At 33.9% G+C, this 18,527-nt stretch overlaps 1 protein-coding gene across 1 annotated transcript; it reads left to right on the top strand.

The window, feature by feature from the left end:
- Positions 1-5,108: 5,108 nt before the first annotated feature.
- Positions 5,109-10,161, top strand: LOC146532002 (ejaculatory bulb-specific protein 3-like). The gene is made up of 3 exons (XM_085196986.1): positions 5,109-5,260; positions 5,845-6,041; positions 9,904-10,161. The coding sequence occupies exons 1-3, from the start codon at positions 5,208-5,210 to the stop codon at positions 10,092-10,094; spliced, it is 441 nt and encodes a 146-aa protein (XP_085053112.1). The 5' UTR covers positions 5,109-5,207; the 3' UTR covers positions 10,095-10,161.
- Positions 10,162-18,527: the final 8,366 nt, after the last annotated feature.

Consider the following 18,527-nt stretch of genomic DNA (forward strand, 5'->3'; position numbering starts at 1 on the left):
CCTTTTTGTGTCTTTTCTTGTCCCGCTACTTTGAATGCGTTTTAAAAATACAATTTTAAAGATAATTTAAATATTTTGCCATTTACGATAAATTTATTTATTAACTTAAAGAAATTTTGTAATATTTTAAATGTATTATGGCAAATAATAGTATTTGTTGTTAGTTGCAAAAAACCTTTCAAAATGCTTCCATACAATTTTTCGTGTCCCATTCACCACTTTACTTTTTAAGAATTGATTTGTTACAAATGTTTATGGTTTTATTTGATTTCAGATATGTTTATATTACTTTACTTTATGCATAATATTAAATAGAACTACTTTTATTGATACATTATTTAATAAACAATATATATTAGTTAAGTAAATTTGTCCCAAAATATTGTCTTTTTGTTACTCAGGGCTAGTAACGTACAATTAAATTATGAACGCAATTATTTTGGATGGTGTTTAATATTGTTTTTTGTTGTGGCACCATAATTCTAAAAGTCAATGCTGTCGTAGCTACAACAAGTAGTGTTCTCGCAGCAGTTGAGGGGTTCAAATGTTTTAGAGGGAATGCGTGAAATTACATCTCAGGGTTATAAACGGCTTTTATTTTGGTAAGTATTCTATAATTTCGTTTTCTTGTTTATGTTATTTGCTTCTTTTTACAAAATCTCAAAAAAGAACTTCAGTGCTTGCAGATGCAACACGTGGCTTTTGAGCAAATATTTAAAAGGGTTAGAATTTCTCAGATTTCATTCTCAATTTCGTTATATTTCGTTACGTAACGAAATTGAGAAAATATGAAGCCTAGTTCACAATTACGGTACCAATGTTTTCTTATATATGTTTATAATAAAATTGTATCGAACCGGTGCTTGTATATGGAAGATATGTATATAAGAAAAAAATATTGCTGGCATATGAAAAAAACTATTAGTGACTTTTTATAAAGTAAAGTAACCAAAAATAATGATTTTTAAGTTTTTTGCTTGTTTGCTTGTTTGTCTGTGTTTGTGCACGCTAATCTCAGAAACAGCTGAACCGATTTAGTTAAAAATATTTTTTATTCTGCCTGAAATTAGTTGTGATTTTGTGATTATTATTTTTTGATAAATATTTTTGTATTTTCAGTAAGCGTCATGGCTCCTATGTCAAGTGCTGAAATACATAAAAGATATAGAGAACGTCTTAAAAAGACCAATCCTATTAAATATGAAGATATGCGGAATAAACGCTTACAAAGAATTAAACTTAATTCCAGTGATAACGACTCAAATTTTGATATATTTTAAAGTGGATTTAATTTTATCATTAACTTTGGATGTCTAACTAGAAATATAAGTTTATTACGTTACTAACTAGCATTATTATATTGTTCATATTGTCAGTTTGTTATGTTTTCTTCTTACATTTATAATCTGTTAATTCAACGATTGAATCTTTAAAATTTTAATTTGTTTCTCATTAAATAAAAAAAACAATATTTTATTCATATAATATCCTTATTTTGTTGTGTATAATGCCTTATGTCATCAGTTTCGTAACAAACATTATCAGTGTTGTTACTTATCAGTTACGTTACGAATTCGAAAATGTCCACTTTTCTGATTATGACCCTTACACGTAATTTTGTAACTACGCCAAGTAAACCTAATGTGTATTGTTCAAACATTTCTAGACAGATTCTTATTACGTAGGTAATATAGGTCTTTGTCTGCGTAGGGGGGTATAAAATAGGGGTAGGGGTTTATGGTAGTAGGAACTTTGGAATGGCCTACCTGCGGCAGTGTTTCCAGGTTGATATGACCTGGGTTCCTTCAAAAAGCACGTCTACCTCCACCTTGAAGGCTGGCAACAAACCTGTAGCTCCTCTGGTGTTACACGGGATCGTGGGCGGCCATCAGGTGACCCGTACGCTAATTTGCCTTATCTTTTTCCATTAAAAAGAAATAATAGAAGTAGATAGAAGAAATCCCCCAACTTTGACCCCATTTCCAAGTCCCATTTCCCGTTTAGAGTGCGCCCAAATGATGTGTAGTCCACATGGGCTAAGCCGGTAGTGGGATACTACAGGCAATACTCCTACATAAATAGCATTGTTCTTAGATTGCAAATAAATATTGAAAATATAATAACGAAAATAAAGAAAAAAATGTTCAATCAAGAAAAAAATATTACAATTGAGCTTCAAAGAAGAAACGCTCGTGGTAAAACAGTTCAATAACACTTAAAAAAAACAACTAAGTAAGTCCACGAACCATAGTCGATAAAAAATATATCTATAATAAAAAAATAACTATAATTTAAATGTCAACGTGACAAAAACAAAAACATTATAGCATCGTGTTACCGATCTTTCTAGAAATATTTTTTTGTCTTGTATAAAAAAATACTATGGCGATATATAATACGGACAGACGATACATATCTATGTTTTGTTAGACTTTTTGTATCGATCGAGTTCTGGATAATACCTACAATATATCTAAGGTATCATTATTTACAATGTAGGAATAGTATATAGCTAGCTTATATTTATTAGATAATTATTTAAATAATTTTAATTTTTTTACTTCTTTTTTTTCTTTAACTTCACTTTTTAACCTGGCATAGCTGTTAGTGGTAGGCAGAGAGATTCTAGTCTTAAGATACTCCGTTCTCACCTATATGGCTGAAATTTACATATGTGGTTTTTTTTTTAAAGTATTTAAAAGACAAGGAATGAGGATTCGCAAAGGATTCAAGAAAAAAATAAACTAGTTTTATTGATTTAATTGTTTCGAAAAATAAAAAAAATGCAGTAACACTTTATTACCAGGTTAGATTAGATCAGGAATGGATAGTGTGAAACAGAAGCGTCTAAATGGGATCGGGGTATTTTAACACTAGGTTCCCAGGTACCCTCTGCCTACTCTACTATTTGCAGGATGTGTGAAGCAAAAAAAAGTGGGAATGAAGATCTGTTGAAGAATTACCATTAGCAATTCCCCGTAACCCAGAGAACTATGTGAGAAATGTTGAATTCCATAACTAGTTACCTACAGACAAGACATTATGGTTCTTTCTATACGTCTGTGAGAATTGCCATCTGACACGCATTGTTTACATATTTCCCACTTGAGGCTACGTTAAGAAATAAACCTATTGTTTATAAATTGATTTTGGTTATACTCGTACTAGTGGACCCGGACGCGGCTACGCCTGCTTGAACTATAAGAATATTTATTAAATATAATATAATATATTTATTTTTATAAGGATGAATATCAAAATATAATTTCATTTTGAGTGACGTTTTCTTAAAACAACAAAGAAACTTTGCAGACCGTTGCTTAGCAACGACGTTTGTTATTAACATGGCAGAATAAATTGCATGTCAAATTAGAAAGTATTTTAATTTATTAGTATATATGTGTAATGTAATGTTATATATATATATATATATATATAGCCTATAGCACTTCTGAAGAATGCAGCTTTCATACAAAACAAAACCATAGTAAATCGGACCAGTAGATCCAGAGATCTTAGCGTGCAAACAAACAAACAAACGAACGAACGAACGAACGAACGAACAAACAAACTCTTCCGCTTTATTATATTAGTATAGATATGGGCATTTGCATTTTTTTTATATTTGTGATTGCAATTCAATACAATTTAGTGCAGCTTCATGTCTTTACCTGCATAGTAGGGTAGACTGACAGTGTCAAGACACTTCTTTCTCTACTTTCCGCTTAAATTTAAGACACTTGTTGAGAAATCCAATATTGCGCTTTGTCTCATCAGAGCCATGATGGCATCTTGATTGAGATAAATAAATTATATATATATACAGGGTGTCCCAGGAGTCAACGATAAAACAAAACCAGGTGATAGACCAAGTCATGACAGTTATGAGAAAAATATAAAAAAAAATCTTTGTCATGTATTTTTCATATTATATTGATTTTAAAAAATATCGGATAAACCGACCGAAGTCCCAGGACGACAAATATTATTCTTTCTTCTTTTTCTTTTCTGTAATGTAATCATGAGTAACCCTTCTGTGAATTACAGCTTAAGATTGAAACATACCTGCATCAGTTTTCAATAAAAGGTGGTGTTTTTGTCAAACATTAAATTCAAAATATTTACTACACTCAACTTTAACCGACTGTACTATAAAAAAAATGTACTACACTGTTTTTGCAAGTAACTTTAAAAGTTGGCGCATTTAATCCGGATTCCGAAATGGTAGGACACTTGCTGGATGGGCTGGATTACTTCTTTGTTGAAGAGAGAAAAATCGAAATACACGATAAACGGGATGACGTTCAGCGTTTTGGTATCTTTTCCGATACATTCTAGCTGCAGCATTAGCGTTACATAACCACTCTCCATAAATGAAATGCATATTGGCAATGTGTCAAAGACCGAGTATATCGCCTGCGAAAGCCCGGACTCGAGCACTATCCTTATAAGTCCTGGGCCAGCCCCTAAGTTGGAAAAGTTCAGGTACCTTGGATCCGTAATGCACGAGTCTGGAGGCATCGATCACTATCTCCTTGGCCGGATAAGAGTTTGGACGGTATCCTGTGATCACAGACCACACCAGTGGCCTCCCGCCATTTAGCCCAGGCAACGCTTATCCGCTTAATTTTCCTTTTAAATTTTCTGTAGATGTAATGTTGCATATATATAGCCCAAATACATATTTTATTTCCACATTTTGTTTCTGTATTTCCATTCTATTAAGCAAATTAAGAAGAGTATACTTTAAAATAATATTAACCCTCTCAAAAAAATAGAATTAATTTTTTCAATTAATATATCTTTTTTTTTGATACTTTGATATAAATGTGAATGTAAGTTTGTTTATTACGTTTTCACACCAAAACTGCTCAACCGATTATTGTGAAACTTTCTATACATATTTTAAGGGTATTAGAAAAGACATAGACTACTTGTATTAAAAATAATATATTTAAAATAAATATTATCCTTTGGCTATAATATAAAAATAAGTATAAGCGAGCGAAGCCGCGTTTTAGTCTCTAGTTTAAAACTAATTCGTGACAAATATATTATACAAGTACAGTACCTACCAATAAAGAAAAAAAAACTTCTTTTAAATATATTTCTCTAATTTGAATGCCTTTTTTGTAGTGTCGCGATTTGTCTTACGTCAATTATCTGTATGTATTATTCAAGGACCTGTTGTTGATGCCGCTATATATATGAGAAGAAATTCTACGGTTAACCATACTGAAACAAGTTACTCTCAAACGAGGTAGGTGCTAGTTTATTATTATTTTGTTAGTATAGTATTTATATATGTTTTAAACTTAGTTTATGTTATATGATTATAATGTTTATTTATTATAACATAGAAGTGTCTGAGATGTAACGCGGCTGTTGTGAATTATAATCCCACTCGGGGAAATTGATTAATATTTTCATTCCTTTGCTCTGGTACCAAGGAAAAAAGCGACTTTGAGTGCCACCACCTAATACGTAATCGAATTTGGCGGAAAGTGAGGATAGGAGTGTCTCAACACTAGGTTCCCTCTGCCTACCCGGATTTGTGCGGGATACAGTGTGACACTGAAAAAAAAAATAAAAGACAAAGCTAAGATTTTGGTATTTTTAAATGCTTTTTTAAAATTTGTACAAATAGACCGGAGATAACTAAGCTCTACCCTACAAAATAAACAAATATGTTATGTTTTTTATTTAAAATCATTTGCAAGCCCCAACAGTATTTAATGTTAAATAAATATATGTAAAGATAATAATAGCAACCTGTCACTTGAAACTTAAAATTAGATTTTTTTTTCTTTTATCTATACTAATATTATTTTTCTTTTATAAAAGCTCCTCGAAACCAACTATGAAGATTGTTATCGTACTTGCCCTTATCGCCGTAGTGGCCGCACGACCAGCGGACGACTACAGCCGCTACGATAATTTCGATATCAATGAAATAATTGATAATCTTCGCCTTCTTAAGTCATACAACCAATGCTTCTTGGGCACAGGCAAATGTACACCAGAAGGATCTGATTTTAAAAGTGAGTATATTTTTGTAATCACTAGCAACTAACACGCGGTTTTGCCTACTTAATCTTTTGTTGTTGTTGTTCTTCTTCATCCTGGCATTAATCCCGGCTATTGCCAGGGTCTGCCTTCCTACACAACCTACTCCACTTTGCACGATCTTTTGCATCCTCGGTGGTTAGACCATTGGCTCTCATGTCCTGCATCACGACATCCAACCAGCGCTTCCTAGGGCGTCCGGGAGGTCGCACCCAAGGGACTGGTATAGCAAGGCACTTGCGTCCGACATAGTTCTTAGGCCGGCGCGTAACGTGGCCAAACCATCTCAAGCGACTCTCTTGGAGCTTATCCGCTACGTCACGGACCCCAAGACTACTTCGAATGAATGTGTTGCGTATGCGGTCAGACCGCGTTACGCCGCACATCCACCTCAGCATCTTCATTTCCGTGACGTGAAGCTCCTGAGTGTGCCGAGATAGTGCTGGCCAACATTCGCTGCCGTATAAAAGAACCGGTCGGACGATGCTCTTGTATATCAGCCCCTTGAGCTTGGGCGGTATTCTGCGGTCGCAGACCACACCAGTGACCTCCCGCCATTTGGCCCAGGCAGCGCTTATCCGGCCATGGACATCGTGATCGATGCCTCCAGACTCGTGCATAACGGATCCAAGGTACCTGAACTTCTCCGACTTAACGGCTGGCTCAGGACCTATAAGGATGGTGCTCGAGTCCCGGCTCCCGCAGGCCATGTACTCTGTCTTCGACACATTTAGTTTAAGACCGCCGTTCTCAAGCGTACCCTTCCAGAGGTTCACTTTACGCTCCAGCGTCAGTCGGTTCTCGGCAATGAGTGCTATGTCGTCGGCATACATCATCAGCCATGGAGGCTGGTCCTGGATGTGAGCCGAGACAGTATCGAGCACTACATTGAATAAGAACGGACTAAGAGCCGAGCCCTGGTGAACCCCCACCGTAATCGGGAAGGGTCTAGTGTCGCCAACAGCAGTCCTAACCATAGAAGCGGAATCGTGGTACATGTCTCTGATAATCTCAATATAGGCCTCAGGGATCCCTTTGGATCGCAATGCCCACCAGATACACTGACGAGGCACACAGTCAAAGGCCTTCTGCAGATCTAAAAAGGCCACATGCAGAGCTCTCCTTTTTTCCCTGTATGCCTCCATCAAAGTTCTGAGGGCGAAAATGGCGTCCATGGTGCCCGATCCTGGCTGAAATCCATATTGAGACTCAGAGACAGTACACTCTCGGCGGAGCCTGAGGTCGATCATGCGCTCGAAGAGCTTCATGGTATGACTCATAAGCTTAATGCCCCTATAACTACCACAATCTTGAACACTGCCCCTTCCTTTGTAAATAGGGGTAATGAAGCTAAGCCGCCACTGATGCGGCATCTTACCAGTGTTCAAGATATGGTTAAAAAGGTCAGTAAGCATGAGCACACCAAGAGAGCCCAACGATTTCCACGCTTCGATCGGAATGTCGTCAGGTCCCACCGCTTTTCCGTTCTTCATGCGTCGAAGGCAATTACGTGTTTCGTCAAGGGTTATTGGGGCAATAAGTCCGAGGTTAGGCGGTGGGTGATGAAGACTGCATGGGTGCTGAGTATTCAGCAACTCCTGGAAGTAGCTTCTCCACCTCTCCTTCACAGAGGCATGACTACAGAGCAGCGTGCCCTGGGAATCTTTGACGCAAAGACATTTTGCGATATCTTGCGTCACTTTATCCCGGGAACGTGCCAGTTTGTAAATGAGCTTCTGCCCCTCCACAGTTTCAAGTTTATCATACAATGGTGACAAACTTTCACTGCGGGCTCTGGCTACAGCTCTTTTACAGGCACGTTTAGCTACTGTGTACTCCAGTCTGTCTTCAGGAGAGTTGGATTCCTGCCACTTCTTAAAGGCAGCCTTCTTTTCACGAGTCACCTCCTGCACCTCGTCATTCCACCACCATGTCTCCTTGTCGATGACACGTCCTCCCCTAGAAAGGCCAAGAACTCGCCTGCCCGCCGCAATGATTGCCGACTGAGCCCGATCCCAAGCATCCTGAGCAGTCTCGGTGTTCGTCGAAATATCGTGACTTTTCAACTCTGCCAGGAAGTCGGTCTGCATCGGTCCGTTCAGCAACCACCACTTGATCCGAGGCCTACGTTTCTCGGCCACTTTCTTCTTCGGAGTGACGTTAAAGTCCATGACAAGAAGACGATGTTGGGCCGTTAGGCTTTCGCCTGGAATGACCTTACAGTTAGTTACCCTGCCCATATGACACCGTCTGGTCAATAAGTAGTCTATTTGAGTTGAGTGGGACCCGCTCTTATACGTGATAAGGTGCTGAGAATTCTTTTGGAAGAACGTATTCACGACGGCCAGATCAGACGCAATACAGGTTCTCAGAATGTTTTCTCCCTCTGCATTGCGAAGACCGTGCCCAAAACCCCCGTGAACACGTTCATACGGCTCAGCAGCCTTACCGACGTGCCCGTTCAAGTCCCCCCAACTAAGACCACTTCGGTACACGGCACAGCAAGTAGCACTCCTTCATACTGCTCCCAGAATGTCTCCTTTTCGGCCGCGCTACATCCCGCCTGGGGAGCATAGGCACTGATTAAGTTTGTGATGACGCCCTCAATCAGTACCCTCACTCGCATCAAGCGGTCGGAGCGACGGTCAACTTCAAGGAGCCCATTCTGAAGCTCTTCAGAAAGCACTACCGCTACACCGTTTCTACCCGAAGGTGACCCAGTGTATATAAGCCGGTAACCCTGTCCGATGTTACGGGACTTATTGCCCTTCCAGCGTGTTTCCTGGAGGAAGGCACACTGAACCCGACGTAACTTTTGTTGTTGTTGTTGGACGACGACTTTTGTTGTTGTTGTTGTTTATAGACAAGTAATAAAATCTATAAATACATTTAAATTGTAGCCTAAATTTGTCCAGTATTTTTTACATAATTTTAAGATGTGGAACTTTCGAATTTATAATATTAGTAGGATATATAATTTCACTTTTTAGTAGATTACTTCAGTCCCTTAAATATAATACTAACTTGATTGAACCGAATAAACTATTTTTTCAAATATAATATTTTGGAACGAATTAATAAAACGATACTATAGTCGTTAAGGAGTTGAAATGTGGCGAGCTAATTTATTGTGTAACTTTAAGAAGCATTCATTTTACCTCCTAGTACAATATATAAAAATAATAATAAAACTTCACCTTTTATAAAAAAAATAATTGATTATATTAATCTCCCGATATAAAATACTGAATATAAAATATTTTTAGGTAAGAAAACACTTTAATAGTTTTAAAAAAACTTTATAATAAAACTGATAAACTGATAGTTACTTCTGCCCAATTGGGCAATTGCTATAAACATAATATACAATAATATAAAATGTAAATAGAAACTACCAATGCCCTATACTTTTTTATAATAAATGTAAAAATGAAATAAGCCAAATATAAAAATTTATACAAATATGAATTTATTTTTCTATGAAAAATATTTTTTCATCTATCTTCATATTATACGCTTTGGATAAATATGTACATTTCTCATATTAATTTAATCTTAAAGTATTTTTACTATTGCAAATATACGATGTGAAATTCCTTCATCGTCTGCTTGACTACCCTTATTAGTTATTTTCTAATCTAATTGTTTTTTTTATGTATATTTTAATAAAATTATCATTGTAGATTGTTAAAACAATATCTATTTTAATTCTAAATTAATTATTTCGAGTTCTATCACATTGGTAAATGCTTCCAATAATCTTTTTCCTCATTCATCTTCAATGAACAGACACTGATTTTTATTATATTATACATATATAGAAATTGATGATTACAGAATGGATACCTGATGCTGTGCAGACCAGCTGCGGCAAGTGCTCAGATAATCAAAAGGTTCTAGTCGCCAAAGTTATTGACGCTACGATGAAGAAACTACCCGAGGATTGGGAGAAACTAAACATGGCGCACAACCCCGACGGCAAATATGACACCACACTCAAAGAGTTCCTTGATAAATATGGTAATTAAGCTGAAAATTATTTTTTTATGTTTGTCCAATGGAAATGTGATATAATATTAAATATATTTTTTACATTTTACAATTTTCTGTTTTATTTTTTTTTATTATGCTAATTGTGAAATTTACATCATCGTTAATTATTGTTATAACTAACGATTCGTAGCGTGCAACTCATTAAAGTGGATTATAAAAGCAATGCTTTTCCCGTTCCCATAGGAATTTCCCCTACTTATCGGGATCCTCCCCTATTTATCTGGAATCCTCCCCTACTTATTATAAATTTTGTATATATGTTAATTTTCAAATTCTACACCGTCTAATGAGTGCGTGATTAAGTGTTATAGGTGCGGGTGACAGTTCTTCCGATAATGGGGTGTCTGTCAGTCAATCACTAACGGAAGAGTTTTATAAGTATACTCGTAAATATGAGAAAAGGTAAATTTAACTTAATATTCGTCTTTTAATTCAGTCATCGGTTAAAAAATACTTGAAGGTGCATTTTCTTTTAGCTTAGATGCAAAAAGATTCGGTACATGATACACAGTAAAAAAAAATTATGTAAAAAATTCAAAATCAAGGTTGACTTTAAGTTGTAAATTATAAAAAGAATACAGTTTTATTATAAAAAACAGGTATAAAACAGAAATAAAAATGAATTGTAAAGTAATAATATTTTAAAACTAAAATATAAACTGTAAAATGACAATATAAACACAAAAATAAAAGTATTGTTATTCCTTTTAAGGAAACCTTTTTAAAATTTACATATTACCTAGCTTAACGCGTCATCGTGTATTTTATTGGCATAAAATAAAAGAATAAATACTTTATCATCTTTAAGCAATGTAAACAGAAATGAAAATGTGGAAAGATTTATCACTTATTAAAACTAAAAATAAGAATAAATATTTAACTGCACACATATTATAATATCTCAATGATAGTCTATACACAACAAGATTTGTTTAAGATACATAAATTATTACGAGCACACAGCAGGTTAGATAGGGGGATATTCCTTTTCCCATTTTTGCGCCAAATTCTGGAAACATGTTCTGGAAGCAAGCCCCTATGGACTCAACCATTGGGCTTCGGCCCACCCCAACGACGCATCCATAGCTATGGGCGGAGATTGACCACCGTCAGAGGGCTTAGCCCTGGAACCGTTTCTCCTCTCCCCCTGCGAGGGGTTGAGAGAAGATTCCATCCAATGATGGAATCTTTTGGAGTGGTGGAACTTAAAGCCGCGCTTTTGCCTCGACATCCTTCACAATTTTTCAATTCTTTTTTCTATATCTTTATTTTGTTTCTATATGATTTTAGATTCGCATGTATAACTTATCAAACAATATCTTTGAAATAGAAAGGTAAAACCAGCTTGAACTTTAAAGCGCTTGCTCTAATAAGAAAAGTTTTTGAAATTTCTCAAAAGAATTTATAAAACTATTAAGTAGAGTTAAACTGCTTTACGCGAGCGAGTTTTTTACTTTAGAAATTTTGTTTTCAAGCTATTTTTTTTTTGAAGTCAGACATAATTTTAATAATAACTATTATTTAGAAACAGGATGTAACTAAAATTAATAAATAAGTCAACAGATTCCCTTCAGAAGTCAACACTCAAAGGAGCACTTGCAGTCACTGCATTTCTAATCAAAAATTAATAAAAATAATAAATAAATAACTTAGACCAATGTCACACTTACGGCCACCACCAACATACTCGTACAATGCCTCAAAAATGTGGAAAGTTAAGATTTTTTTATCAAATTTTATTATTTTTTTAAAATTTTTGTTTTATCCCGCATATAATAGAATAGTATATGCAGAGGAATCTTAAGACACTCGTTAACCTGCACGGAACTGAATCCACAACCGCCTGCGTCACGATGGCCTCACAAAATTCATAAGCATATACTCGTAGTATATTTGGAATCCATAAAAAGAACAAGTAATGCAAGGAATGCATAAAGTTACAAAATCTAAGATGTACTACTTAGGTCTCTCGTCTCATGTGCCTAATTAAACTCCTTCGTAATTTATTATACTGCATTAAACTTAATACTCTGTTACGGTAACGGCTTGAGTGTACCAATTAAAATGTACTGTGAAAGCTTGTATGTACGTCTAGCTCTACTACTATATATAACGAAACACTAGTAAGGCGTACACCATATCATATTATTGTTTTACATTTATTAATTGATATTTGTGCAAGTTTTACTCAATAAATGATATTTTTTTACTTATTAAGAAAACGTATAAAAATTTTAACGTTTCGATATTTGAACCCGAGCCTCATGGGATACCGTCGCTGGTCAGAGAGCGTATTTTTCTTTCCTAAGTGTGGAATAATACTTTTAATAAAATGTTTTATTTTCCTTAATAGCTGACTTAAAGTAGTTTTCTATATTTTAATGTACAAAATATACCCTACTATATAGTTTTACTAATATCTATTCTTTTCTACACATAATGGAACATCTGACTTTGAACCTAACTGTTATAGGTTCGATCGTCAATTGCGGGCTTGTAATCAATATTTAAAGCATTTTTGTTTCTGCTCTGATGGATGAAATATAATCTATATATCTAAAATCGAAAGGTCACTCACTCATCACGAAATCTCAGAAACTACAACTGCTAGGAATCTCAAATTCTGCTTAGGAGTTACTTAAAGGACGTAGGTGCTCGCTAAGACGGGAATTTGTAATATTCGACTTCTAAGGGGTTGTTTTTGCGGTTGAAAGTTTGTATGAAGCTTCGTTACTACAAATGCTAGAAGTTTCAAATTTTGCAGACGTCACTAGGACGTAGTCATGGAGACTACATTAATAATAACATAATTCACGCGGGTAAAACCGCGAGCGGGCCGCTAGTATATTATAAAGTGCTTGTCTGTATAATAAAAACAAAGATTTTTAGAATAATATTCCTAAAAAATAAACTAAGGAAGATTTTATACTGTTATTATCATTAAACATAACACCTGAACCGCTCAAGGCAACCATAGTGAAGAACTCTCTAGACTGATGACCGTCGCACTCAAGTCACGCCCAGAAGCCATTCAGACACTTTATAAAAATCTGATATTTACACCAAATTATTATTTTTCATCTCTTTTCAACATTAAATGTTTTCCTTTTGATAGACTGAGACAGAATTAATATAAATTCAAAAGGTCCTCAAGTGAAATAAGTAAGCCGTCGGGCAATGTTGAAATACATAGGTAAAAAATATTTTGCGTCTTTTTATTTCTATTTACCCTGTATTCCGAACACAGGAGGAAATGTAGCGTTAAGACACTCCGTTCCCCATTTTCTGCGGATTTCTAGAACTCTTACGTGTTGAGTTGCTGAACTCAACACCGACTTCTATTGAAATTGATATAAAACATTTAAGTATAATCATTATTAATTTATTATAGCGAATAATTAGAATATTTTTTTTTTTACTATTAAAACCAATTTAATTATATATAAGTCACTTGAAAGAATCTTAGTTAATTTATGATCAATTGCGAACTACCATTAGTTAGCACCCTAGGCTCTAAGCTTTAACGACTTCTAATATGACTTTTCTTTATGATTTATAATTATTACATGCAATATTCGCGAAATAATAACTTTCAAAGGATATTACAATAGTAATGGAATGTCTTAATATTTGAGGATCTTATACCTTGGAATCTCCAATGCCTACCAGGCAGAAGGAACCTGCTTGCCTGCCTGCTGTTTGCGGGATACAGTGTGAAGATTAAAAAAAACTTATATATATATTATGTAAAGAAATCAAACACCTCGAGGCTTTTACAGAACTTATATTTCTTCCAGGGCTAAATAACATTAGGCTTCTACAATTTATATCTCAGGACTTTTACAGAACTTATACTTCTTCCAGGGCTAGATACCATTAGGCTTGTACAATGTATATATTAAATTATAATACAATATTTTATTCTAGAGGACCACTTTCCTCTTCAGCTCCAAATCTAATAATGCGCATCAGAATTTTCAACACATCAAGCGTCGCGCTAGTTCTATGTATAAATTTTCAAATATATCTTTTTATTAAACAAAGAGGTTGATTTACATTTTTCTATAACAAATTATCGTAAATATAAAAACTATTTATATAAAATCATTACATTCGGCCATCCGACTTCGTGCAATCTCCCGATGCACGACTACTCACAAAAACAGTTAAAATCAACCATGTATTATTATAAACTCATTACATTCGGTCGATTACAAATAATATATGTATTGATATTGCCGCAGCCTACTTGACATCACTAGTTTCAACAAATATACAACTAATTAAATCATTGCGTCTTGAGCTAGTACAATCATATTATAACAAAATGCGCAATAGATACTAGACTTAACATATAATTTACAAAAAATAATTACTTTTGAGACCAGAAGACTTTTGGAGTTCTCTCAGAAATTTAACCATATGTACACATAACGAAATTGTAACTTATCGCTGCGTGGAAAAAATACGAGAAAATCTATCAATAAATAAAAGATGTTTTGTTAAAATGTCTGTCGGTTTTGTCGGTTTATGTCTCCTTGCGTTTGTCTGTACGCATATCCTGAGATTATGAACACTTTAAACATTTTAGTAATAAAAGTTGAGCAAGTAAAGGAATATGTAATACAAAGTTTAGTTTCAACTCAAAGTAATATCAATAATCATACACACAAATATAAATATTATGTCCACTGGCTACATGCTTGTTTATCTCTGCGTATATTGCACTCTTTACCTACATTATTAAGTTTATTTTCTTGCTGTTACCTATTATTATCTGTCAGTTTCGTTATTGAACTTTAATTTCACTTCTAAATATATAAAATAATAAGCATAGCGTATTTATATTTGAAACTCCTGTAATGATACCCGCTATAATTACAAATATCCTACGAAATACTTTGTCCATCGTCAAATAAAGAGAAGTAAAAGAAAATGCTTAACATAAGAAAATGCACAACAGGCGGCCTTATCGCTCTAAGCGATCTCTGCCAGGCTACCTTAAGGTGCACTCGTAAGTGTATGTCAATCGGTAGCCTACCGCTGCTTTATATCCTTATACACATACGTAATATATCCTATTATATTGTATAGAATTATTCATTATAATAAAATATAATTTCTAATGTCAACAAATATATATAAATACGGTCACGTTAATTTGTAAAGAAAAGGATACAAAAACTTAAATATGTCTAGGTCTAGGTCTAGGTATAAGGATACCTAGGAAATATTATTAAGCAATTTTAATTAACACAATAGATGTATGTTGATAAGTATGTAAAAAAAATCCATAACAGTACGTTCAGAAAGTAAGGATCAACGATATTACAGAGCCAAGTAGTGTGCATCTAGCTGGGCTAATATAATGTTTGGATTGAGAACGTTACATTCGATAGGAATACAGCGTCGAGCTATTGGCATCATCAAAAATAAATATATATAATAACAATTTTGCAGTTGAGTTATAACAATTACTTCACATACATACTCATAATAAAATCGTAAATGGTTCGGTCTTTACTTGAAAAATATTTTTTTTAAAAAAAATGTTATTAACCTAATAGAACCCAAAACAATTATTTTTAAATTTTTGTTTATTTGTCCGTTTGTCTGTGCGTTTGTTATCTCAGAATCGACTTAACCGATTTAAATGCGGTTTTCACTATTGGGTTCTGGCAAGCTTCATAAACAAAAAAAATAAAAGTTATGCCAATTTAAAGTATTTAGTTCGACAAATTTGCTAATTGCCGTAACAGTTATTTTATACAAGTGTTTTACTGAACTGACTGAATCTTTAGTTTTCAATTCCTTTATTAATATTTCTATTTCAGGCGGGCGTAGCCCCGGACGGGCCCACTAGTAGTAAATAAATTCTTATGTAATGTAAAGAATAACCTCATGAGAAACACTATAACGATTTTACAAAGTTATTTTTTTATTTTAAAATCATCCAATATGAGAATTCCAATTTTAATTAAGTAGAACAACATGTTCCCTGAACTATTCAAGACCGACCTAAACACAGCAATCCCTAACCATGCCACGGAACGACATGCAAGGAGAGCTGGCTGTGGCTGAAATATTCGAAACGATCATCTGTTGAACTATATTTACATAAAAGTCATTTAAACCATCAAATATTCTTTGCGTTGTAAAATTTACTCGTTAAAGAACCGATTCCGAAAGTTCCTCAAATTTTTGCAATTGAAATTTACTGAATTTAGGTAAAAAAAATACATATATATATATCAAGGACGAGTAATTTCGACGGCTAAATCAAATTTTAAAAACTATGATTTATATAGATAAAAAAATAATTTTCCGTATTATTTCTTAACGTATACACAATGCTACAAAAACTATTTTTTTAGTCCTATGTAACTTCCCTAGTAATTTCCTAAAAAATATTTCTTTTGAGATACTTTAATTTTTATAAATAAATTTAGAAATCTTTATTGCCCATTTACGCTTAATGACTAGAATTGGTTTATGAATAAAAACGTTATGTTAATATGAAGCACGTTTGTAAGACAAAATTGCTGCAAAATAACTTATTGAATCGGCTAAAAATGTAATTTTCAACGTATAAACATTGTTTCTAAGTCTACGTTGACGATGCGGTCCCAGAACGAAAATATACTAAATTGTGACCACCATGTTGTCATAAGGGGAACAAAATCGCGTTTAAATAACTACGTACGTAGCAGTTATTATTATTTACAGTTACCAGCAAACAAATTGCGATCTTTTACGAGCTACCAATTGTTAAAGTTTCGAGTTCGTAAGAGAGTAAACATCTATCTTCGTGACAAATTTGACTAAGACAAGGTAAGCAACAAACGCGGAACGCCATATTTTAATGCAGTAAAATCTCATCTACAACTAGAGCACTAACGCCTGCCTAGTCATCAGATGAATTTTCAAAAGGTAAGTAAACCCCTGGACAGAGGCCCAAGAGAGGTGAAGAGAAACTAACAAGTTTACTAGTCTTAGTTTACATGTTTATTAAATTTATGAGCTTAAGAAATGCAGATATTGACACTCGCTCTATGTGCGTTTCAATTCGCTACCATAAAAAAAATGGCAGAATACATAAATATACATTTTGTACTAAATAATATATTTTGGAACTGGAGAAAAATATATGTAAAGACAATATACTACCTTTTTAAACATAGCGTTTAATTTTTATGACCCCCGACAGATGTCTATAATTAATTGACAGCCTCGTACAAAGAATAAAATAGTGAATACGTGTGAATACAAAACCAACGTAAGAAAATAATAATTGCTATAAATCAAAGCAGACTGGATAACGCTAAAAGACAACAAAGTGAGATGATTCATTAATTGTGACTGTCGTTTCTCTAATTTACACATAATTTGCAACGTCTGTACATATTGTAATTATTCTAATAATAAAATTGTAACGCGTGTATGCTAATAAACTCTTATGTACATAGAAACAAATTTAATTAATTTATTCCAATCACCCCAACCCGATATAAATCACATATATGAATTCTACTGGAAATAAAAAAAAAATTTCGAAACTTGTAGGTGGTACTACACTGGCGGCAGAACCTAATGCTGTGACTTTGTTATCGTGTTTCTATTTATCTTGTTTAATATATTTGTTGCCACAATAATTGATACATAAAAATATATATCTTTCAATATATAAAATTTTGAACTAGCAGACCAAACTAACACTGTTATGACCTATGATATTTATGACCTGACGGTACCTGATCCTGATCCTGATCCTAATCCTGACCCGATACCCGAGTGAGACTAACTTTCTACTTTTAATGCATGATATCTGAGATAAATCAATAAATCTTCTGGTTTTTTTACATTTCTAATAGGTTTATCGAGTATCCTAATACAGAAAATAGCTTTTTTCTTTCGTTTTAACCAGATCTAAAAGTAAAGCTAAGGGAAATTTATTACAGAAATATTGATGTATATTTCTTTATTGTCTAGTATTAGCTTTCATTTCTTTGAGAAACTGATCATAATTTCGCTCAAAGCACTTTATTAAACTTTTTGTAGATACGAATTATTTCCTCACAAGACCCATTATAAACAAACGAGCAAAATTTATACACTCATTTACTTATGTAAGCCAATTTTCTATATGTCACACAAACTGCGGAATTACATTTAAATGTGATCTATTAACTTTTATAATACCAGTAACTAAAGTTTAACTTTAATTTTTATCTATTATACAGAAATTTATAAATCTAAACATTGCTTTTGTATACCAGTAAAAAGTTCCTTTGCTTGTCTTTATGTCACCGAAGCGCTTTATCACATCAGATGAACCGCTCATCAGAAGATGTAAATCACTCCTACGGCCGCGAAGATCTCGAAGTTTTGCATTTTCGATAAATTCCTTT

This window comes from Heliconius melpomene, chromosome 14 (assembly GCF_056956725.1).
Source record: "Heliconius melpomene rosina isolate 202511_hmr_F chromosome 14, ASM5695672v1, whole genome shotgun sequence".
Lineage (NCBI taxonomy): Eukaryota > Metazoa > Arthropoda > Insecta > Lepidoptera > Nymphalidae > Heliconius > Heliconius melpomene.